General features: G+C 37.9%; 1 protein-coding gene across 4 annotated transcripts in view; it reads right to left on the bottom strand.

Annotated features, from left to right (window-relative positions):
- Positions 1-449: 449 nt before the first annotated feature.
- Positions 450-26,165, bottom strand: part of Ec (ubiquitin specific peptidase echinus) — a 69,162-nt gene continuing 43,446 nt past the window's right edge. For 2 of the 4 annotated variants that reach the window (XM_077402714.1, XM_077402715.1), the window contains exons 3-11: positions 20,197-20,289; positions 11,058-11,192; positions 9,881-10,045; positions 7,769-7,903; positions 6,963-7,232; positions 6,496-6,870; positions 5,962-6,384; positions 5,519-5,819; positions 450-5,429 (exon numbers count right to left, since the gene is read on the bottom strand). In XM_077402714.1, coding sequence (XP_077258840.1) covers positions 1,693-5,429; positions 5,519-5,819; positions 5,962-6,384; positions 6,496-6,870; positions 6,963-7,232; positions 7,769-7,903; positions 9,881-10,045; positions 11,058-11,192; positions 20,197-20,289 — 5,634 coding nt within the window. In that variant the 3' untranslated portion in view covers positions 450-1,692. Of the gene's footprint in view, positions 5,430-5,518; positions 5,820-5,961; positions 6,385-6,495; positions 6,871-6,962; positions 7,233-7,768; positions 7,904-9,880; positions 10,046-11,057; positions 11,193-13,509; positions 15,309-20,196; positions 20,290-24,079; positions 24,286-26,165 lie in introns of those variants that run through there. The other 2 variants (XM_077402717.1, XM_077402716.1) reach the window with 2 other exon arrangements.

Genomic DNA, 26,165 nt, shown 5'->3' with positions numbered 1-26,165 from the left:
TCATGTCTTATGCATTTTTGATAAACTGAAATGATATTAATACCAGATTAAATAAAATTAATTTGTTATAGGTACATATAACACTACTACATTTGCAGATGTAGCACGGACGCGCACTAAAATGATGTTTTGTCGGAAAATAAACGTGGCTACAAACATAGTACCAATTTCGAAAATGAATGTATGATAGTGTACAGAGGCTTTCGACGGTTTCACGAAAAAGGCCGGGATGGCCTTTCTCAGACTTCTTTCTGGTATTACTCATTTCTTATTTATTTCATATTTTTATTACTAAATATTGCTTATATTAAATAATAATATGAAATATTGATGAGGTATGATTTAGGAGACTGGTATGCACATTCGGCAACTCTCCCCTATTTTTATCAGTGTAGGGAAGGGGGCAGCCAATAATTTGATTCAGTGATTTAAAAAAGTCAACTCCATAATATGTCTCAAGGGGACTTTATTAATGTCACTGTAAAAGTAAAGTATTTTTAAAACAAAATACTCATACAAAAAGTATAAAATCGAATATTTGTACATTGATCTAGCCCTTAAAAGTAAGTAAAGTAATACAATGTAACGCGATACGTTCGATACACATGTTAATATACCAAACGTAACTTTAAAGATTGTTAACATAAAATAAACTCCACGCATTCTCAGAGATCAAGTTTCACCTCTTTCCTACTTAATTCTTCTCTCATAATTTGCAATACTGCAGTTTCTATATCCTAACGAGATTCTAAAATTCTATGTAGCATGGCTAGTATCACAATTCTAACTTCTCATCTCCGCAATAAAATAGAATATGCAATTACACAGAAACGGAAAATGTAGTTCGCTCAACTCAACTATAATTGACAAAATGAATTATTGATTGTGCTGATCTTAAGAGAGAAGCGTGATGACATTTACCTATATACAAATAAAAATATGTACCGCAGGTATGAATATAACGCCGCAATTTAAATACACTGATGAAATATTATATAAAATACAAATGTTTAGCGGATGGTTTAATGTTATGTTAGAGTCTCACGCCTGTTACAATAATAACCTAATTCATTAAGCACGTCGAAATATGTCTAATGATGGGATTAAGTACAATTTTTCTATAAATAATATAAATTATAGAAAATACGGCTTTATCAATACAATTATACACGAGCATAACTAGTAGCTGCACAATGAGGGTCTTTAATCGAAAGTCATCTAATATTTATACAAAATAATATAAATCATATATATATATATATATATATATATATATATATATATATATTTCGGTACTTCATCGAATGTCATCTAAAAAGTTATTAATACTGTATATTTAATATACTATATATATTTAATTTTATACCTAATTTTCCGAGACATGGCTAAATAGAAATTTATTCATATAATTGCATATACCCTTATAAGAAATGAGCATTGCTTAATTTTCGGTGTTGCATTATTCTTACGACTGCGCGCATCGCACATCGCTTAAATTGTAATACAACGCGGTTATAGAAAATAAAATACAAACATTTTGGATTTTTGTGAACATCAATAACTATAGTTGTTACTTTTTGGATACGGTAATTAATTGATTCATCACGAAGAGGACGACACTATTTCTTCGTCGGAGAGGATCAACATTCGATGAAACCGGCAAACCTTTTAAATGTATTCACACGGACCAACTCAAGTGGTTTTGTTAGTTGGTCGGAAACGCGACATGTAAAAATCGCAATCCGTGCAATACAGCGTTGGCTCAAGTACATTTCTCTTCCGACAGAGATTGCAGGGTGTAACGTGTGCTCTGACGGTAGTCGCGATGCCTGTTGGCGTTTGCAGAGGTGGCTGCATCACCATCGGAACGACCTTCGCAGTGGACATCGCAAAGTGCATCTGTTTGGAAAGCGGAGGATGTTGATAGGCCGGATATTTTACATTCGGCTGTATCTGGCCGTTCTGCAGAGTCTTGGGATACGTTTGATTGGACACCATGGAACCTTGTTGCTCTATCTTCTGAGATGATAATTGTCGCTGGTAGTTGTCATGTCTCTGCTGATAGTTCTGCGCGTTTTGTTGCTGCTGCTGTTGCTGCTGTTGATAAGCTAGTGAATTAGACGGTGGCTGATACTGCGGCAATGGTTGGCCCGCTCTGCTTTGCGGAAGAACAGTTTGATAGGGATGACCCTGATAGGAACTTTGAGAGTATTGACTTTGATATGGACTCGGCGACTGATTAGACGGATAAAATTGCTGCTGCGAATGCTGGACAGTTATCGGGCTGGCATTGTGAGACGGAATTCTTTGATTCAGAGTATTCTGCTGCGGCTGAACGTTCGCCTGCTTGTTCATTTGATTGTGCTGCTGCTCCAACTGGTTGTGCAATTGCTGCTGATAATACGGTCCGTAGCCGTTTTTCTGAGGCAGTATTTTCGTTTGCTGCATTCCATTCTGAATGTATTGGCCGTTCATTTGCGTCGGGTAAGGACTAGCTGGCTTCTGGGTTTGCGACAAAGGAATTATTTGATTTCTTGGATGGGACGATTGCGTCTGCGGGTACACCGACTGCACGTATTGAGTGTATCCATTTTGAGTGTATCTGATCTGCTGTTGCAGCTGCGGTGAATAGGATGTCGGTTTCGAAGTGTTGACGGGAATACCAGCATAGGTCTCTCTCATAGGACGATCGACCACGTCTTTCCCTTCGTTCCCACAAGACCCGCAAGACTTCTTATCCGTTAACGATCCAATCGAATCGCCTGAATTTTGCCGTCCAAATGTGGGCTTAATAGTGTCTGGAATTAGATTAACGCTCCTCAGTTGGTCCTGGAAAGGTGTCGCCGGCACGCTATCAGCTTCGCTCTTTAAAGGAAGGGTCTGTTGTTGGAATTTCGCGGCGGTGTTCTCGCGAATCGTCTCTGCCTCCTGAAGACTTCTGATTTCTCGCAGTACTTGAGCAGTTTCAGGCTTGTTCATCGCGGAACGCAGGACTCTCTCCAAAATAGGATTGGGTATATACGAATCCTTTTCGTCGTCCTCCGCTGTTGCAACGAGCACCACTTGGTCACAGAATGATACGCTTTTCTTCTTCCCAATCCGCCGTTTCACCTTTCGCGGAGCAATGTCCTCCTCGTTCGGCAGTATCGTTGTATTTTGTATAGTGTTCTGCATCGCCACCTCGCTGATGTCATCTTCCGGATAATCAACAGGCAAACCATTCTCGTGCGGGAGCGTCAAGGACATAGATAACATCGCGACATTCAATTCGCTCTGTTGAACGGATTCGTTTGACGGCACCATCGCGATAAAGCTGTTCTGGCTGGAACTCGAATCGAAACTGGAGTTCGAAACGGTCTGAGAATTCGAAGTTTCTGTCTTCGTAAAAACTACGATATTCTCGGAAGGTAATTTTGCCGACTTCGCGCTCTCCATCGATGACGTTTCCTGAGGCATATCGTTTCCTGATATTAACATCGGCGAAACGCAATTCACATTTTGCTTCGTTTGAGGTTTCACGTCTGTGTCCGACTTCGAGGCTGGTTGCAGCTTGATCTGTTCAAATCTAGCAGCCATGTCTTTTACCGAAGAAGCGACTCTCGGGCAGTCCGTGACGTCACGACCTTGATCGTAATTCTGTCCAAGATTATTCATCATTAAATCACTGGTTCTTCTGGCGACAGTCGGTCCTGGAATCGTCGGCATCGACGGAGTTCTAACTTTTGGAATGTCTTGATTTAAAGGTGCTTGCCTCTTCATTTTCCTCTCGGCCTGTTTAGCTTGTAGCTCTCTCAACCACGTTTCGCTCGAGGATTTCTCCTCGTCCTCGTGCTCTTGCGCTCGTTTCTCTTTATTCGAATCGTCAGTTAAGATCTGCTCCCTTTTGTTTTGCAACTGCGCCAACAGGTTGCCAATTTGCTGCGCTTCGAATTGCTGTGGACGTTGCTGTTGCGGTTTAACGGAAGCTTGATGCTGTTGAGTCTCTTGAAGAGGAGTCGGCTCATCGATCGGTGGCGGCGGCGGTGGGAAATCCTCACTGGTTTGTCTTGAATGCGACACCGAATGGATTGATGGATACGGCGGTGGTGGAAACTCCTCGCTCGGTTGCCGCGAATGCGAAATATTGCCGTTTTCGGGATAAGGTGGTAAGGAATCCGGCTGAAATTGTTGTTTAGGCGGACTTTGCTCATTGTGCACGTCTGCGCGAGTGACAACGAAGGTCGGCTCGTAGAGTATACCGTTAGCGTATTGTATGACGTCATCTTGAATTCTAGGCTTGTTGTTGTAATTTATTTGACATGCTCCAGAAATATTGGTATTCTGTTCATTGTAAGACGGTAGAAAAGGAAGCGAATGCGATTCCGAGGAGTAATCAGCATAATCTGAGTTCCTGTTCGTCACGTTAGTCGAGTTGCTCGTGTTCATGTGATTCCAATAAACGTTGTTTTGTTCCTGCGACGAATTCGGCACGCACCGATTATCCGGCAAAGGGTATGCAGCTTTGTCGGATTGCTGCTCGTTGTGCACTTCGCCCGAACACTTAGACTTGCTAAGCTGAGAAGTGGTCCTGAGCGGAGGGGGCGGAGGCACTTTTGCCACGTGTAACACTTTGCCGGCGCTGCCGTGGAAGCTCTTTCTCATCAAACGGCTTCTTTCGAGATTTGGATTGCTAGTATTTCCAGATCCATTGTTGCCGGCGAACTCCAGGTGTCCCTCCGATAAGTAACCACTCAGTGTTTGACTTACATCATTGCCTTTTAGACCAACGCTGGAATCGTCTACCGACTGTTTCGGTAAAGCGGATGATCTTTCCGTATTCACATTTGCCTGGCCATCCTGCCCTTCTCGCAAATCTGGCATACTTCTGTTCTTCCTCTTGATCAATCCACCCATGAGTAACCTTCTGCGAATCTTGTGCTGCTTCTTGCCCTGCTTCTGCTCGACCGTAGCCGTATTGTTGAGCTGTGTATTTCTGACGACAGTTGCGTTAATCTCGGTTTCTTTTGGCTTCTCAATCTTTACCCCTTTTGGAGACGGTGACAACCTAGATGGTGCTATCGAAAAATCCTTTGACACATTCTTGTTCCTCTCTTCGCTCCTCGCGCGTTTCTTATCTTTCTTATCGTCCTCGCAACGTTTCGTACGGCTAAACAAACCGGTTCTTTGCGTTGGACGATCATACAGCATGTATTCCTCGTCCTCGATGACGTTCACCGCTGTCGCTTTACTACGTAAAGTCTTCTTCTTCGGCAAAGTAGCGTAAATCTCGATACTCTTCGTGATAGGTTTATCTACCACCGCTGTTGGTGCGTTCACGAGAAGTTCCCGACTATTTTGTCGAGAGTGATTGCCTTTATCTCGCGAACTTTGCCTTGAATGTTGGCTCGATTTACTGTTCTCTCGCGAGTGTCTTCCTTCAGGTGCCCCATCTATAAAGAAAAAGAACGCAATGTGTAAAATATGTATTTTTATTTATTCTGCATGTGTCATCAGAGTAATCGATATTTCGATTCCTCACCCTCTTTGTCACCGTTAACAGTAACTTGTTCCTGCAGCATTCTCCTATGTAAACTCCTCGTTCTCATGACGCAAGTATTGTGTTTCATTCTTGCTATCGTGATTGTGTGAGGATTATTATACGGAGCGTCCATCGCAGCTCTGGCTTTGTTGCTGGCCGCACTACACAATGCGACGGCTGTATTAAGATCGCCAGCATCTTCGGCGGCACGAGATTTATCCAGCAACGCGTCCGTTTCTTTACATAATCGTTCGCAATCGTCGCCGGAAGAAGGTTGGTAACCTTCCGGTATTTGAGCAAGCTAGTCAGAAATGATATCCAAATTACAAAAGAGTACGTACAAACATCTTGTGGTAACGATTGAGAAATTTAGATATTTAGAAGTTTACAATCAAAAATTCTTGTCGCTGTTCTCTTAATTTTGTTAATATTTTCTTATTTACCTGTAAGTTGTGCTTTAAACCCTGCTGAAGTGGAAGACTGTCAGTGGAAGACAAAGAATACGAGTCGTAACCAGCGTCGTAGTGACCACTGCTGCTGCTCGAGAGCTCCCCAGATTTGCTGATAGGGCTTTTAGGTACGCCCGAGGTCCTCTGCATTTTATTAACAATATACAGATACGTGTTGTCCATCGTGGTTGACGAACTCGACGACGCGCTGTTTCGATCGCCGGACCAATTACCGGAATCTCGTCTTCGAGGCACGTTCATATGGTCAGGGATGCTGATACCGTCTTGCGGCGCCGATCCCACGCTTAAGCTACGCGTCAATTGCATCTGCTGCTTCTTCTGTTGCTGCATTACATTTTCCACGGCGCGACGGCTAATGTACTTCGATTCTATTTCACCATCGACCGCGTCTACGCCCTGTGTCATATTATTTTCATGTCAAAAAATTAAATGCAAAGTCAACACGTTTGCTGCAGTAAAAGAAAGATGTAAAAAATAATTTATAAATATTGATCAAACACGACATACCTGATTGCCGAATATATTATTCTGGATGTCTGTGAGATTCTGGTAATCACTGTAAACGGTTCGTTGAGTGTAGAGGTGTGGCGGACTGTCAGGATTAGGTGTGATGGCACGTCTGGCAGTGCTATTGATGGATGGCTTCTCAGGACTAGGAGTAATGGAACGGCGAACGCTATTCTTTGGGGATGTCTTTAGGCCATTATTATTCGGAAAAGGGATAATAGTCTTTGGGGCGTTCTCGGTATTAACCGGAGTACCGGCGGGCGTCGCGTACAGGAGTAGCAAAGGCTGATAACGACCTCTCCTACACTTTTCCACGACTTGCTCCCACCGGGGCCCAATTTCCTTGACGGTGGCATCGTCGAAATAGATCCACACCTAAGGATTTGTTTTATCGCCATGTTAAGTCGTGCTACAAAGCTGGAGTCGCTGTAGCAAAACTACCTTGGTGATACGAAGGTAACACTGACCTTCAATTTCGTATGGAAGAAGAACGTAGAATAATGTTTCCCGTAATAGGTAACAACTCCTACGAGATTATGCACGGTGGAGGCGCCCCATCGTGAGTCCACCACGCTGTGGAAGACGTCACTTAGTCGAAGGGACGTGCCCACGGTCGCAAAAACGTCCATGATATGCTCCAACGACGGTCGTTCGCTGTCCCAGACGACGCCGACGGAAACTATTTCCGGTCGATTCATCAAGGTCCGACAGATTTGAATTTTCGCACCGCAAGAACTCTGAGAATAACAAACAAAGAAAAATATATTTTTATTGTAATATTATCAAATCTTGAAACAATGATAATAATTTCATGATCACATTTTGATCGGCTTTACAGAAAAAAAAAGAAATGTCAATTCAAAACTTATATATATGTAATCTATAATCTTCTTATAAAAATTTCAATTTTTTTCTCGATTAAACTATATAAATGACTTCATTCAAATGAATTTTCTTCGTTTAACGCTATATAATCTATAATTTCCACGTTAAAATAACTAAAGATATTTTTAAATAAAAAATATTCTTCTTTCCTGCGTTGGCGTTTTCCATTTGCGAGAGAAAGTATAGAACCGGATGTAAATTCGTGGATAGAATGTATTCATAAAACTCGTATTCGAATGAGTCAGTTCAACGTAACCTTATTTAAAATGCAACGTGTTATGAGTGGGCTACCACGAAATTGATGACAAAACGCGGCAGAACGCGCGAGGCTTAACGCGTTCGTCACAAATTTGACCAAAGATTTCTAAAATACGCTCGGTTAGCTTACCGGACAATCACGGATGTCCCCCATGCCGCCAGCTCTTCGAAGAAGTTGCCCGAAGAGATCCGGATTATTTCTAGAATTTAGTGGCGTTTGATGAGCTTGAGACGTTAACGCTGACGCAGACACATAATGAACCATCTGCAAAAAGAATGGAGACGATGGTATATGTTTTTTTTTATTTAATAAATTCAAAGTTTCAAAAAAATCAAGATTTATAAAATATAAATTGGCAAAGAAAGGAGAATTTTATATGTCATATAATAATAACAAAAGACCAAAAAGTTGGAAACAAAGAATTTTTATTAGTAAACGAGAAGCAATAAGAACCATATACTTAGATTGTCAAGCCAAAATCATCGAAAGCACACACTGTATCTTCTATAAATATCTTCTATAAATTTTGCTAACAGAAAAGTAACAAATTTGATGTAATGATCTATCTTACGTATCCGTATTTAATATCGGCAGAATTGCGATAGGAATCGCATAAAACTAATAGATTTTGATAAGATTTATAATAAAATTTGCTGTTTCGCGTTTAAATAATTTTAAATAAATTACCATAATAGAATAATAAAATTTCACTATACTTTAATAGATACAAATCAAACGAAAATATTACTATATATTAATAACTTGATGCGAATTTAAATAATTAAAAAGAACAATTAATCTCGACTTCGTTATCCTGATCATTATATTATATCTGCACAAATTTAATACGGATGCAATTAATGCCTATCTGTTTCAATATCCTGATCGAATCTGTTATTGAACCGCCGCGCGCCGGCATACTGCTAACATTCTGCATGCTAGTGGATAACAGCAACTAGTTTCATGCTTTTTACGGTTCGCTGGTCAACGATGCCCGATGTGAACACGCCAAGGCAAACCAACTCCACCCACGAGATGCTGAGCACTATATGTGGCATTACGCTGCTCTCTTCCGTTTGCGCGATTCAAGTTGTTCAAGTTGCAAAAGGATTGCAAAGAAATACTCATGGCATAAAGTAAAGTTGCAAGAATGTATTATATTTTATACTAATACTATACTATCAATGATAGAATACTGATACTTTATTAAAACAAGGCCCAATAAAAGGAATCGTGCAGCAGATGTTGGTGCGCAAACATGTCGATATGTGAAATCAAATTTCAGTGTCCACTTTCAACGATTCGCAGTTGCAAATCAAATAAAAACAAATCAACGAAACATATATACTTGATAAAACACACTTGTTTTATAACTATCTGTTATATAACTACTGTGCAACGAGATTACAAAACAATTTTAACAAGCGTAAACAATATTTATAAAAAAACGAAATATCTCGTTATTTTCATGGTTGTAAATTTAGATTTTTTGCATAATTGACGATGCTTTAAACAAAGCGTAATTTGGAAATTAATTTTATTGTCACGATTAGATAAGTAAAATTAAAAAATAACTAAAATTCTTAAAAAATAAAAATAGAAAAAGGATATATCTCTTAATCGAAATAAAATACTTAAAAAATGTTTTTCTACTTGATTACCAGTAGAATATCTCTATACTAGGTTTTTCATTAATTTTATTAATAATATCACTAACAAATTCTGTTTTTCTAAATTTCTTTCCTGAAATAAAAATAAAACGTGAGAAAAAAAAGATACTAAATACTTAGGTAGGTAAAAGGTAAGAAAACCGTGACACATCTTAAAGGAGCAGATGTTCATAGAAAGAGAAAAAACATAAAAAGATTCTACATATATGCCTCAGGTAAAATCTAAGATGAATACTACGCATCGATCGCACGTAAACGTAAACGTACGAAAACGTAAACGGAAGGAAAAACGGAAAGGTCGTTCGAAGACGCGATCGAATGTCAATTTGGCGCGTTTCACTTCAGAAACGAAAATAATATATTTTTGCGTTTCATTTTTATATATTCTCTCTAAAATCACGATCTCAATTTTGTGACTTAGTAATGAGCCAGTCATCAATAAATTGAAAGACGTTCCGTGTTTCCATTTTGCGAACGCGATACTTCTTGAATGATTTTTTATATAATAATGTAGCAATATATGATAAGCACATGCAATGTGAAAAAAAGCATGATAATTAATTACACGAACCTGTGTAAAAGGCAGTGGCTCCGACGTAGCACCGCAAACTCCGCAGACGCTTTGCTCGACGAGCGTCATGGCGAATTTCTGATGCGGTACACAATGCCTCGCGCTACACATGTCTTCAGCCTCGCCGCTTGCAATGTGAAGGTGTATACGCAAGAGAATGTTTTCCTGAAAATCGAAAAAAAAAATTGTATGTTAGCTTAGGAACGCGTATTCCTTCATGTTTTCTATTGAAATTCCTGTCTTTACAAGATCAAATTAAACGTACATACATATATAAAGCAGATATATCCATCTCCGATATTTTCTCATAAAAATTAAGCATATAATTTTATTACAAAATAATTTATGGGATCATCAATCTCCCATATTTAATTTAATACGCAAAAAAACGTACGTCAGCTATAGCAAATGCCGATAAAAATCCTGCGTTTGAGAATATGCAGAATAACGGTACACCGCCACGATTACGTTACTGTCCTTGCATCTATTGTACGTTTTTGTTGTGTAAGTACCCAAGTTGCATTGATATTATTCAGCCGACCAGTGTTGACATACATACGAGCATACTAGTGTCCAACGTGACTGTTGTGCAAACGAGAAAGTAGTATGCTGTCGGTATTTGCAAGGCACAGCTAAGATCATTATTGCTAGTCCAATCTCGTACATAACTAGGCATCATTATAGTAACATTCGAGAGAGATCAGCCTCGAAATATTCAATAATGAAAATAGCGTGATTCTGCCTGCGCCAGAGAGCGAGAGAGAAAATCCTGAGGGAAAGACCTTGATTTGACTTAATTCTATTGCATTTATGGTAATCTGGGCCTTCCGCGCCATACAACTTTCTAATGTTATTAGCAGAAAAGTTCTTCTTCTCCTTCTATTCTAAATATACATAACATATAATTTTTTCTTAATTGCAGAGAAAGATATATATTATTTACCCTCCGTTTTTCACGTAACGCAAATTTAAAAATTAAATTAATGCGGAAAGAGAAGCATATAAAAATCGATTCAGCAATCGAAAACGCAATCTATCGCAAGTAATGAATAAAAAGAGTGTTTCAGCACTTTTCGATCGATTGCCAATTGGCAGATTGCAATTACGCGTATATCAATATCTCGCTGTTTCAATCGGTAAAGGCATCTGGAAAAACCAAAATAATTGGCGCACTTACGAAACATTCCGCCGCGTCGTCCATAAAACCGAGTTGAAACCTCTGCTGATCGAGAAAACTCTCGGCCAACGCACGGCGCAACGTATCGGGAGGCAGAGCACTCTCTTGCGAAAACTGCAGCTGCGAGAACAGGTCCTGAAACAAGACAATGTGACGAGGATTTAATGCGCGAGGTACCAAACGAGATCTCGCCGCCGAGCGTCGTGAACGCGCCGCGCCGACGAGAGTTCGCGAAACAAATAATAAATACCGTTCTGATATAAACGAAGACATGTCATGGTTACAAATATTAAATAACATTATAAATATATAATTGTATTTTTGTATATGTATAACACAAGTAAATGATATGTAAAACATATTCTGATATTAATATAATATTTCGCATAGAGCTTCCTTTTGGCTCAAATAAAGACTTGATTCTCATTGGTATTGCATTCATTGAACTCGATATTTTCTCGTACGTATCTATTAACCTTGTCATCCTGATGGTGTAAGTTGAGCGACGAGCAAGATATAGAATATGAAAATGTAGCGGAATCAACAGGTGGAATAAATTTTCATCGTATTATGGAAAATGAAAAGGTCGGCTTTAGTCTAGCGAGCGTCGAGAGAACGCTGCATCTTAATTCTATTATAACAACTAATATCCAAGATGCTTTGGTATCGCGATATATTTAGATAGCAAAATAATCTTTATTCAATATAGAAACTTTTTAAATTCCAGCTGCGTTACACATATAATGGAAATTTTGTAATAAAATAAAATTAGAGCTGCATCTTAATTCTATTACAACAGTTAATGTCTAAGATGTTTTGATATCGCAATATATTTAGATAGCAAAATAATTTTCATTCGGTATAAGAACTTTTTAAAATCTAGCTGCATCACATATAAAATAATAGAAATAAATGTGAACTTTATTGATATGTAAATGTAAATAATATTGCAGACAGATTTTCTGTAAACATTTCGCAAATAAACGTAAAAGAGAAAGAGGAATAAATCTAAATTTTCTTGCACGAAGTTACGTTAATCCTTATTACATCACCGCCGATAAAACCGTTGGTTTTGTGATAAAATCGCATTGTAACGCTAAACCTACCGCATTGCTCTGCTTCTTTCATTTCCCTAATCAACATATCTACCGGATAATCACGGTGCATAGATAATTTTACGAAACGCAAGCGATTTTGCAATGAGAAGACGGTGGAGCGAAGTCCTTGGAATCGGTGAGATACGCGAGATGGGACATCGACTATACATTATCTTGATTTTTACTGTACATCGGTCGCCGTATGCCACGCCGCTGTGACACATGGCAAGAGGTCAAGTAAGAGTACCGGACCGGTCGTAATTTGCGACCTATCGCCCAGCAGCCGGGTTCTACTAGTAGGTTTCGTAACTAATCCCACCCTCCCGCGATTAGTAAGTAGCGATTACACGTAGAAAGTCGGCGCGCTGCGCTTCAAGGTGCTTGCCTAACGCAGCATTTCGACAAAAATGTCGGATGCAAAAGGAAGAAGATAAACGACTCAAAGTGCACCATGCGAATCAGATGCGAGTTGTGAACTTGGTTTTACGATTCGCAAAAGAGAGTTTGATAAATGTGCCAAATGATAAGTAAAAATCGATAGGATAATCGAATAATAAGGCAGAATCGATTTCTGAGATTTTCCGATGAATTTCAATGATTCAATCGGAATTCGCGCTAGTCATTCTGTTACGTCTGAGCGGCAATCTAGTGCGCTACTACGTCAATTCGCGTCTAAAGTGAAATTCCTCAATGAAAGTTAACCGCGTGTCGCGTACTAACTGTCTACCGGTAATGACAGTAGTGACAGATGTGGTACGAGTCGCCCGATCGGCGTAAAAGCGATGATGGTAACGGCGCATGTCCATGTGCATCTGTGAAGAAGTAAACGTGGCACCTGTTCGAGACAGGTTTGGCGCCTGGTGCAGAAGAAACCAGCCGGTTTCAGCGTTTACGTATCAGATATTGTTAGATTGAGTGTAGCGGTGCCTTATCGGTCATTAATGTTGGCCGCGCGTTTCTCGAAACTTAATAGAGAGTATCTCAAGACATAATATCTATCGCGCAGAAAAGGCTGTTAAAAAAAAATAGCAAATAACTTTCAGAATTAATAATCTTCGACGTTCATCTGCTTTTGTGTGGAGAGAAGAGAGAGTAAAAATTATATATAACTACACGTGTCTCTATAGACGCACGCGCGCCTTCACACGATCAAGCATTCTCAAGCCACGGTCTATAGTAATTTGAGAGAAACCATACGTGTGTATTGTCTTAAGGTAATTATAGTTTAATGACTAAATTCATTATCGGTTATTCATTAAAACTAAATTAATTAGCACTCCAGCTATTACGAGCCTCAAACGTGTTCTAACGCAGCTCTCTAAACTAATGAAGAGATCAATGAGGTATAAGCGTACTTTTTTCAGATTGGTCAGCTCAACGTTGCAAACCGAGTCTTCTTTCTCCATACCGCTATCCTCCCCTTCCTCTTCGATTTTATCTTCAATTTTAACTCTCGCCTCATCGTTTTTTATCTTCTGATGAGGCTTGAGTGACAGCGGGGTCGCCGTCGACGTGGATGTCGTCGTCGTCGACGCATTCTGACGAACCTTTATCCACTTCAACATCTTTACATCTTCCGTACGCTCGAAGTTGGAGACGTAAATGTCATCGTCTCTTTATTGCACACTATGATTCATGATATTCATCTTCAAACGTTGAAAATTAGGCGGCAAAAAGAGTTATTAATTCTTTCGAACGTCGATACGCTCCAAAATTAAAATAAAAACATCGCACGTGCAAAATGACGTATCTTCCGTGCCGGATAAGGATATGTGCTTAACTTCCACTCGACAGAAAACTTCTCGTGACGGATTTCTGGTACGATAGCGTTGTTTGCCGTGTCTACACGCGACACTTTACTTGCTCCTCTGATAATATCATTTCGTATATTTGTCTTGTAACTTTACGCTGTATTTTCCCTTTGTCGATCTTCTTTCTTTTTTAGGCGATAATGCACACCGTTATATCTTTCCTGTTTGCGCCCTAGGGAATAGTTCCTTAAACTATACGATAGCTGTGTTTTATTAAAGATAAATTAGAGTCGACGATCGCTTTTTACTGTACAATTCTTATCATATCTTCAAAATGTCTTTTCTTCTTTATTTTCGAAACTGCTGAACGTTATCGTAATGCGATAAATGCCGCAAGCGTTATTTTGCGACGTAACTTTGAGTAATGACGCTACAATCGCGGCGGATCAGATAAACGAGAGAACGTTTAAGAACACGAAGAAAGGAGAGCGAAGGTTGACGATGAGCAAGCCAGGCGAGAGTCAAAGAGGCAGATGCTTCTCTTCGTGAAGAACGGAGGTAGAATCGTATCTAGCAATTGCATACCGGATATGCCGGCAGAACCCGTTGTCAGATGAATCGTTCTGAGGCTCGATTAAAAACGTAAACTCGTTTAGCCGGCAATGTCGCCTTTCCGATTCGCAAACTTGGCATTATTGTGATAAGCTCGCGGTTTCAATATCATCTCGATCCCAAAGTGGCAAGTTCTCGGCGATCTCAAAGAATATTCTCTGAGAACTCGCCTATTCGTCAAAGAGCAACGTCTGGGAAGATTAGTTTCCAAATAATTGTGCGATAAAAAATCTTTTTGGAAGATCTTCAAGATATTGATGAACATAAAGATCCCTTTATGTCATTTCTTTAGACCAAACGCAGAATAGCTTTGCATAAATGTACAGTTTTCCAAAATGATGACGAAGTTACTCCATCGGATGTTAATGTTTGAATCAAATGTTAGCGTGGACCACTTTTTTGCTCCGCGCCTCGACATACCACGTGCTCCTCTCCTTCCGCCGCTTCTCAAAAAGACGAGAAGCAACTCTCTTCCTTCGCAACCATCACTGTTCCATATCTTCGTATCTCGATATCCAATGAAGATTCCAACATAGCTATATTATACCGCCGTCTACCGTTATTGCTTAACTATGCAACACTTATATCCATCTGCCGTAAAAGGATATTTACAACACCGTCACGGAAGTAGACAATCCCGTCGCGCACACGTTCTTTCCTCGCGAACCACTTTACGCTCCGGATCATCAAGAAGCGCGAGAATGAAAACGTTTTCCTTCGCACAGCTTCGCGGCAGTTTCACAGCGCACGATCGCACGCGGAGAAACGGTGAAGAAGGAGCGCGGAACTACCTGAACGCGGCGCCGTGCACGCCGTGCACCCGTACCTGAAGCCAGCGACTCGCCAGTATGCTGGCGGACACCCCCCACCCCTCTCGTCTGGTTCTCTTCGTCTTCCTCTCCTTTCTAAGGGGCCATACAGTATCCACTTTCTCGCTCCATCCCACCTTTCGATAGATCCAAGAAATCCATGACGTCACACGTTTAGCTGTTCTACGCTCACCTATCTATACCTGAACAACCTGAACCACACAGCAGCCCAGCCAGGACCGTAGCTCGTTGAAGATTTGGACAACCTTCGTTCTTTAGATTTATCTCTTTCAGATCTTCAGAGGAAGATAAATCGGAAAAATTATATTGATTTCTTTTATTGCCATTGCAGAAAATTGCAACGGTGCGATGATTTGATACTCGGGGGAAGTTTACTTTTCCATGTACAGCGTAACGTATTGCTGTAATTTTCATTTTGTGACTTATTGTGCCATTTCGTGAGTTATAGAATGCATCAACCCTTTAACTACGAGTAAACTGGTTACAGAGCTACCTCCTACAGTTCAACCGCGAAATTTCGTCTAAAAAAACACAAGTATTAAGACACAGAAAAACTATAGTGGCGTTTATCCTAAAAGACCGTTTAGAGAGAAGCCACTATAGTGACGCGTACTCAAAAGGATTCAGTCGTAAACGATACGATATTATTCATATGGAAGCACAACAAGCATTCATAATATTTATACATTCCGCTGGTTCTTTTCTGTTAAGAATAAGAAAAAATTGATGTTTTTTTATACAATCATAAAATAAATATTTTTAGTCGAATGAACAAGTTAATCGTCTTCGTGGACACAACCAGCATCTGCATTCCACTCCTGACGCTCACTTAGTTGGGCTTACGTGAGTATGAAGATATTGCTCATATCAATACATATATATAAAATATTAATAAGAGAGAGAAAGAGTAATAGAGGTATAAACGATCTAATACTTCACTATACAGGATGTCTCATAAAAATAGCAACAACGCTTAAGTAAATTTTTGAGATTATTTTAAAATAAAAATAATCTTATTACCAAAATATTGAGATCACAATAGTTTTTTAATTAAAAACATTTGGAATTAACGAGTTAAATCGTCTAAAATTCGCGCGTTCAGGTGTTCTACAATGCACAAAGCTAAAGATAACTGTTGCCCCGCTTGTCAAAGTCGGATCACTAAAATACAGAACATTCTCAAGAGATTTAACAGTAAAATATAGAAGACCAACGAATTAAATAATATGCTTGGACTAAGATATTTTATTTAATATGCATAGCATATCGCGAAAGATTTCATTTCACATGCACACACACACGCACGCATCCACACGCACCAAACAGGAAATTGTATCTATTAAAAATCCAGGCGATACTATTTAATCAAGAAGTGTGGGCGCACTGTCGCGTAAAAAAAGTAACGTGGCTACTTACGTACGAGGACTTGGAACATTTCCTCCCTCGATTTACGAGACAGGATGTAAATCTAGTTAAGTTTGCTTGTAAAATACACGACTTTTAATAACGAGTATTAAACGATAACCTATTCTGCCTATACACTTTCAATCTTGTCGTGTGGAAAATCTCAGCAATCGAATTTCCTCAAAATATTCTTTAGGAGAATAGCCAAACCGCATTAATTTTAAATAACAAAAGAAGCAACGAAAAACATATTATTAAATATAAATATAAATATTAAAAAATGCAGTTAAAGAAGAAAATCGAAAACTAGTAGTTCGATTCGGCTTTGAGTGCTTCGACACGCGAGTTCAAAGGAACTATTAGCGGCGGCCGGAAATAATAGCGGGAAATTATGTCAAGTATCCGTAACCGAAGTGATAATCTGTAAATGTGTCTCTACCACAAATTGTCGCGCGGCGCGCAAAAAAAAATGTTACAAATCGCGTCTTTGGCAAGATTGCAAGATCTATCGCATGTTTTTTTTTTTTTTTTTAAATAACGGTTGTTGATTGACGACACTACCAGCGAATACTCTTAATTGAGCACTCTCCTAATTATGCCCACAGTCACCTATTATTATCGCCATCTCACAACTAACTGTATTCAGAAACATGCAAAGATACAAGAATTGTGGTTGAGCACTGTCGATATGATCTGTGCCATTAGAGCTATTGTACGGTTCATATCGTACAGCTGCATCGGAATTGAATTCTCATAATGCAACGATTATATAAGTTTTTAACATCATTCCGGCTTTTCAGAAAAATGCAAATAGATAAACAGGAAATCCTTTACGGGGAACTATCGCCTCTTGAATAACCATAAAGCTAAGTTATATTGTTTGCGCAACATTGAAAATTTTCTGTTCCCTTCCTGATTAACTCAGACAGAGTAACTTGGTTCCGTTCGCCAATAATGTAACGTTGAAAGCATTGCACTTGTTCAAATAAGTTAAAATATTTGTAAGTTAATTCAAGCAAACACAATTAACAAAAATTGCAAGATATTTGTATATTGCCAGAAAAAATATTCTTAACATACTCATTTCTTAAAAATTTACAAGCAGGAAAGATAGTATCGCGAGAGGCAAAGGGTCCTCTCGTAACATCGAAGGACTTTCACTCCCATCCTCCCTGCCTCCAAAACGCATTCCTGATGAATCATCTTAGGTATTTCATTTGGATTAAATTCTTCGTAGGGTGATATTAATCATCATATTGGTATGCAATAACGTAACCTTTTTTTCAGAACTTTATTTGTAGAAAGTTTGTTCAATCTAAAAATAATTTATCTTTAGAATTTAATATTAAGCGCTTATAATCAGATTAATAAACTTATTGCGATTTTAAAGAATATATTCAGAATTAAAATTTATTTACAGACAAATTTACTTAATCTTACTTTAATCTTTTTGCACGTTGTATAGACATAATTATCTGGAAATCTTAAACCTGTTATCAGTGAGATAACAAACCGTCTAAAAGCATTTTGCAAAGATATCATGACGTTTATTTGAAAAATGTTCAGCGTGAATAATGTACCATGAAAACCTGTTTCTTCCCTAACGCTAACAGGTAGATCGTCCATGGGAGATATAATTTCTAGTTTGGATCGTTCCCGCGTATAAGGGTGGATCCCAAAAGTTACCCGTACGATAGTTTCTGACACGAAAGGCATTAAAACCCAAATTCACTCGGCAAAGCTATTATCTCAAATATCATCAAATTCTTCTTTGTTTCCAAGTTGAAATAACGTTACCTAATATTAAATGGTCCAATTATAAATAATGATGCGCGCAATTTACACCTGACGTAAAAATTAAAACAATGTAACGCTTGCAAAAATGTTATTTGCATTAAAATCGCATAATTATTGTCACATGAATATATTCTCTGAAAATTGCGCAACGTTTATATCTCGTGCCGTAACGTGCCCTCTCTACAGTAAGAAAATGAGCTTTGCTGAATTGCTCTCGAATTGTGGTAATTTTGGGCAAAATTGCGCCGGTTGAAAGACGATTCTCTGGTAACAACAAAGCGTACACGTTCTTCCGACCGGTAATTGTTCCTGCGAATCGCGCCCGGTACCCCTATACGCCTGAAGCAATTAACTCTCAAGATTGCTAATTAACCCCGTGAGAAGATCGGTGAGGAACTTGCGTTTCCACCTACTTCTCGAGTAGCCTCGAATGCGCGAAGTCTACCATCGCAGCTTGAAGCTAGTTTCCTTCTTGTGCTAGATGAAACAGTTGACCTTCCACGATAAAAGCAGACAACGTTTGCGATGATGGACCAACGCGCGATTATAGTCGTGGCGGCGCTCCTCGCCAATCACGAACGAAAACATCTCGTTGTCCGTGGAGCGTCGATCCCGTTACAATGGTTAGTCGTATCTCTACATGATTGCGAAGAACGTGACAGAGAAAATGATATAATAGCAAATAAAGTCACGGGCTTTTATTATCGATCCGCCCAACAGCAGAGAAAGAAGACAAATAAATCCGCGCTGTTATTTTATATTAAAAATGTATATGCCTTCCCCTTCCAATTTAAACATTTCTTAATCGTATTGTGTATGAATATTCGTGCATTAAAAGGCATTAACGAGGCTCAACTACATAGAAGGCTTATTACATAAAACTCGCAAAGTTAATATTTTGCATATTTATTATATGAATTATATAAAAAATAATAATACTTTAAAAATAATAATTTAAACTAATACTTTAATAATAATAATAATTTAAAAATATGCATGTAAGCTAAATAATATAGCAAACTAAAAAATTTACAGTATATAATAAGCACATCGATGCAAAATTAACACCTCTGTTGTGATTATTGGTTGAATAAATTTTGTTTGCATCACAGGTTAATATATACGTGCGAAGGGAATAGCTTGCACGTTGAATGGAAAATAATAAGCTCCCTCGCGCGTAAAATATCAAGACATTTTATCTGTTGGGCACACCCCATTTTCGCTGTTACCGTGGGATTATTTCGAAAGATGATTCTCATTGAATTTCATATAGCGTAAAACTTATCTGGAAAAATACTCGCACACACACACACAATCTCTTTTTTGTATAAAAATTGTCCTATAAGTACTGTTTCCTTTTGCTAGAACACTAAGCCGCCAGAGCTCATCAATATACGTAAAAGTGTCAAGGTAGCATATTATAAAAACAACAGCTTAAAACATCTGTTGTTGCACGCAACTACAGTTATCAATCGTAATTGTATAATTAAGGGGGGAAACAAAGAGAGATGCTGTTGATGAGCATGTTTCATATAAACATCTTCTCTGCGTATTCATCAAAGATTCTTTGAATTTGTCAAATCACATATAAAAGAATAAAAGATTACATTAAGGGAATTACCTTCTTCCGCAATTTTGATTTGCTTACCTTAAGTGCGCAGAAAATGCAGGATTCTCGCATGCATGCATGTCCGGAGAGCTCTCTGAAGCTTCGGCGAAAAATGTCGAGATGCCACAAGACCTGAAAAATAAAGATAAAAAATATCGTAACATAGTTTTTTAAATTATACTTTTCCAAGTAAAAATGTTCTCCGGAAACAGTATAAATATCAAATATTAACAAGAGTTATATTCAAAATCTTATATCTATTTACATAATATATATTTTCCATCTAAATTTTTTTAATTTACATAAGCCAACATAATTGTATGCGCTTATATCTGACGATTGTAATGTTATTGAACGTATTTTTTTTTCTTAACATTGTATTACAGGTTTTATTATATTACCAGCCCGCGCAGGGACATGATTATATACAAATTTTGACATCAGTTTTGAATGAATTTATCGTATCCTTTGTATTAGCGTACAGTACCGAGTCGAGAAAGGTAGCACGTGGGTGTACACGTAACACAAACAAAAATGTAAATGTGTCGAAACCTTATGTGGCATCGATCTATAGCCATATACGATAATAACCCAATGCGAGCGCATTATTATACTAGGGGAAAGTAAATCACAATTTCCGTGCCCATGTCCTGCATAGCGGAACATGATTTCCTCTTTTCTTGTGTCACGATGCGAAACGATATTCGACACTTTTTAGAGAATAAATGTATACCTTTTTAAAAAACTTCCCGCTTTAACAAAATTTAATAATTTCTATAAATTAGAAAATAACATTAATTTTTATAACATTAGTATATTAGAATAAGAACGTGAGCATTTTTTTGTATAAAATAATACATGTTCTACGAATGTTACACATATCTACCGCTTTGTTTAAAATTTATATACCCGAAGTAATTAGAGCCAGTTCTAATTACACCATTGGAGTTAGTTCAAATTACCCCATTAGTCTAATTTTTTGTTGTTGATTTAAAAGAAAAACTATTGAATAAGTTTTTTAATTTAAAATGTTTTTCAGTAAAGAAACAATATAACAATATAAAAAGTAAATAAATTTAATTAATGAAAAATAAAATTACTTATTGCTATAAGAAAAAATTGATAAAAATTGTAACAGAGCGACCGGAAACACGACATGCACTTTCCCAGGCAAACAAAGCGAGCTTGATGAAATGTTCGAATGGCGGGGGAAGCAGCTAGTGTTCCATAACAGTTACTCACACGCGAGTTCGGATTTGTAACGCGCGATAGTCAATTTATTTTAAGATGATTCTTATTACCCCGTGGTTCCTCTATTCCCCCGTCCTCCCCTAATAAGAAAAAACTAATTTTGTTATAACTTGAATAATTTTTTAATCAAGACTATTGTAACATAATAATCATAGTAATCTTTATTATCGCATCGCAAAATAAAATATACTCATCATGAAAGGCCGATATCCCTGCAGGAAATATTTTTGTGGTATGTCGAAAGAATCGTGAGAATGGAAAAGCACAAGCAATCCTTTTGGAAAACGGATGTAATTCTTGAAACTAACAATAAGTGGGAAAAAAGTGTGCCATCGTTTATAATATCTGACAGTGGTATACTTACAAAAAAATTTGAGAAAAATTGTATAAATGTTGATAAAAGTTATAATCCTCTATTTTGTCTAATAATTATATTTTTGATTATTATTATGAATATATAATATAATGTTATAAATTATATTTTTATTATTTTTGACATAAAATTATGAAATTTCAAATTCTACTTCTTTCTCTCTCTCTCTCTCTCTCCCCCTCCCTCCCCCTTTCCTTCTAATAAACTTAATTTTTAATTGTAATTAAATTAACGCAGGCGTACTATTCTTCCATCTCATTGTTGCTGTTAGTTATACCGTAAATAATGATTATGCATTACACTCTTTTCCCTTCAGCAAGGTTATAATTTCATAAAGCACACTCGTCTCAAGTGTACTCGATACCTGTTAATTGGTTTGCTACTCAATGCACAAACCAATTAGCGGCAGAAGCCTGCGAAAGACTCAAATATAACGGTTGTTAATGCTTATTAATTCAGCGATTATTTATCTAACGTATCGTATAGCTAGTGATTTGTAATTGGATATGGTTTAACTTCATGTATATATAATTATATGAAAACATTTAAAAAATATAAAAATATACCTATAATTGAATTTTTAATATTTTTATATGTATATTCTTCTATATATATGTATCGCCATATATATAATATAAATATTTTTGTACATATATAATATTTAAAAAAAAGATATAAGAAAATCGAAATGCATCGTAATATTAATAATCGTAATACTAACGTGGAATTTTTAATCACTTTCTATCTAATATGTCATAAAGCAATAATAATTAGATGTAATTAGCATGTAACTAAAACTGAAATATGCGTCACCATTCTTCGCATAATTTACTGTTCACCCAGGCGTGTTAAGAAAAAAATTCAAGAACGATCGCATGAATTGTGTCTGATGAGAATTTCAAAGTGCTCCAAATACCTAGTTACCGCTGCGTGACGATCGTGCGAGATATTTTTCATGGTATACTATACTATTACGAAGCTTATATACGGGCTACTTCTGCACATAGCGCAAGATGTTTTTTCAATATTGGTACTCGTCTTGCTCCGCGCTCGGATAATTTAAAACTTTATAAGTGATCATTTATAACTTTATAAGTGATCCATTATTGCATCCATCATATGTAACAAGAAATATCAGGCTGCTACGCGGATATCGTTTTACCGCGTTTTCTGCAACCGCAAAATTTATTGCATAAAAGAATGTAGATATAAAAATATCGAAAATTTAATTATACACATTTTTATATTTAAACAATTTTTTATAAATATATATGAAATTCCATTGTATCCAATTAAAAATCATTGGCTATACGATATGCTCGATAAATAATGTTTAATTTCAAATGATTGGAAAACCACATTCAAAACTTTTCGGTCAATTTGATATGTCTACTTCATCAAAGAGTTAAATTGCAGTCATTCTTCGTTTTGGCAATGAACTTAAAAAATCGGTATCATTACTTTAGACCGCTGTATATATAAAGTCGCGCGCACGGTTCGCGCTGGGTCGAGTTAGATAATGGCAGAGAAAAAGCGCATTGTGCGTTCCACGGGATTTTCTACAGCACAACAAACAGAAACCGCTATCGTCGGAAAATTGCGTAAATAAATTATCCACCGTTTTATACAACCACGCCCTCAGATCGACCTTATACCTTCCTGCAATGGGAATGTACAGGTACAGATATTTATGTTATCTTGTAATATTTCAAATTGAAAAAGAGATATCGAGAAATTAAAATAATATTTGTTAAATAAGTAGGAAAATTAAAGAAACTCATTTAATTCAGTATAGAACGTAACTTCAGAGCGTTTTTAAATTAGACAATATTTTAATTGCAATATTATAATTTTTATCGCAAAGCGTTTTGTATAAGTATTTTAAATTGTTTTATATAAACAATAATTTACAGTTTAATATAACATTAAAAATAAATTCAACATTATATATCGCACCATATCGTCCTGTCAAAATGTCATCTGTCAACATATCATATAAACACATCAATTTAAATCGTTAGAGCACTAAAAACATAATGAATTATCAGTCAATTGTCATGTTTCTTCCCCACAGTGCAAGAATATCGACGTAAGATGATCTATACGCCGCGGATGCTTTGGGAATCAACAGGTACTCCGGCGCGGGGTAGGATAGATATAACGGTATACACATTATCGCACGCGTATCGACCCGCGACGATTTAACGACATTTGCCGATTCCAATGACGATAAACCGAGAGCAATAAATAATAAATAAAATACTAGGAGAGAAAATAAGAGAAACCGTGAGACCAAACCTTGGCAATCTGGAAGAGGGCCTGCCTCCGCGGCCTCTGATCCTGCTTCATAGCGGCTGGTTGGTTTGCTCCAATTTGCGGTCACCGTTACTTCCTCATGAAAATCCGTGGCGGAACACTCGCAAAATCATTGACGATCGCGTCGATTATGGAATTACACTGTACATTACACACCAGATCCCGAATAAAAGAGGAAAACGCAAGACGCGCGATGCGATCGCGCCAGGATACTCTCTTAAGCGGGCGTCGATGCAACAATGCCCGAGCGGAGCCGGGGGACTTCAACAGCGATGGCAGCGCTACGCGGGACTCTTGTGGGCAGGTAAGAAAACGAGCGGGCCCCGGTGAACGCGGTCGTGGGCCCGCAGGTATCTATAGTACGATAGTACGATGTATAGTACGCTGTAGTATAGTATAGTACGCTGTAGTAACAGCGTATACGATGCTCGGGGCCTCACAGGGACGCATCTTTTCTCTCTCAGCGCGTATTGAAAAACTATTGAAAACTGTCCGCGTGAATTTGTTCAAAAGTACTGATTTCAATTTTTTTTAATAAATATATATAACGCACAACGTGAATTTTTATTAGTTAGTTCATTAAAATGAGTGCGTGTATCGTATCTATAGTCTTAAGCTGCTTTTACAAATTATCACCAAAAGATCGTATAAATCGAAACAAAAAATAAATGTTAACTTTTAATCTTTTATATTTTTAAAATATGTATAATTATGTGTGTAAATTGTAAAGAAATTATGCATAACGTATCAATTTTAATATATTATATCTTTGTAATATAAATACGTATTAACATATTACATGAGCGACAAGACAATAATAAAAAATAAAGTACCAATAATGAATAAATAGATACATTCTAAACGTAAGTTATTGTAAAAATATTATCATCTAAAATAATTTATGTTTGAAAATAAAACACCACGACGATCCGATCCTAACACATTTACTACAGTCTACACTAAGAGTTGACCATTTTTACTACGAGGCTGCAGCGTGGGTGAGAGGCTCCGAGGCCCGGGGTCAGTCGGCCCCGAGCGAGGGACGGGGAGAGGATAAGCGGCTTTAGAGAGTGGGGGAGGCGACCAGGGTTTCCAGAGAGGAGCGGAAAGGGGAGCTAGCACGAACACAAAGTGCCGCGGAAGAGGATCGGTATGGGGGAAAGGGACGAAGAAAAAAATAAAGAGTGGGAAATGGCGAATGAGACGGATAGAGGAGAGGGAGTCATGGGACTGACAACGTTTTACGTTACGCTACACTGCTACGAGAGATCGTTACGCAATTTGATTCGGGAAAGAATGAACGAGCGATTTGGGAACTCTCTCTTTCCCCTCAGGTCTAGTGGCACTCGTAAGTCCGATGTCCGACGTATGATGGACGGCCTAAATAAATTTAAAAGAATATATTCTCACGGAGATAGTAGATTACCATTTGCCTTATTAATTAGATATAATAAACGTAACGTATATTTTCCCGACATTCCACATATATGTAAAGAACGTTCATTTCATACACGGAGAAAAAAAGAAAAGGTACGTTCTTTTAGCATAAAAGTATGATCCGCTACAATAATTATCGAGACGATTACAATATTCGTCCAAAAATACTGTCTTTTAGCTGCAATGCTGCGAGAGCAGCTGTTGGCAGACGAGTTGCGCGCTGCCACACAATAGCGGAGTGCAGGAGCACGAGAATCTCTTTTTGCAGTACAGAATAACGCGCTTGCATATATGCCTTCGATAGCAATCGATACGTGCGCGCGTGCGAATTTTTTCGAGTGCCTACACAATAGCGAGAAAAGCAGTTATTACGATACCAGTTATTGCAACAGAGTGCATATAGGCCCACCGGTAGCGCAGTTGTATTGCGCACATGGATACCTTAAACTGTCCCATATCCCTATGTTCACGCTGGATGCGTGATAACCGCGAGCACGGTGAACGCGTGATACAGCATCGCGTGTAAAAATGTCAAGCTCTTTGTTCGGTATAAGGATTGAAAAAGGACGATATTCCGATGGTCGAGCCGCAATCAGTATTATTTATGTTGCGATGTAAATCATTGGCAGCA

Source organism: Temnothorax americanus, unplaced genomic scaffold (assembly GCF_048541705.1).
Source record: "Temnothorax americanus isolate GAGA-0224 unplaced genomic scaffold, ASM4854170v1 Scaffold16, whole genome shotgun sequence".
Lineage (NCBI taxonomy): Eukaryota > Metazoa > Arthropoda > Insecta > Hymenoptera > Formicidae > Temnothorax > Temnothorax americanus.
The sequence above is the reverse complement of the archived record's forward strand: the minus strand, read 5'-3'. Positions and strand labels throughout refer to the sequence as shown.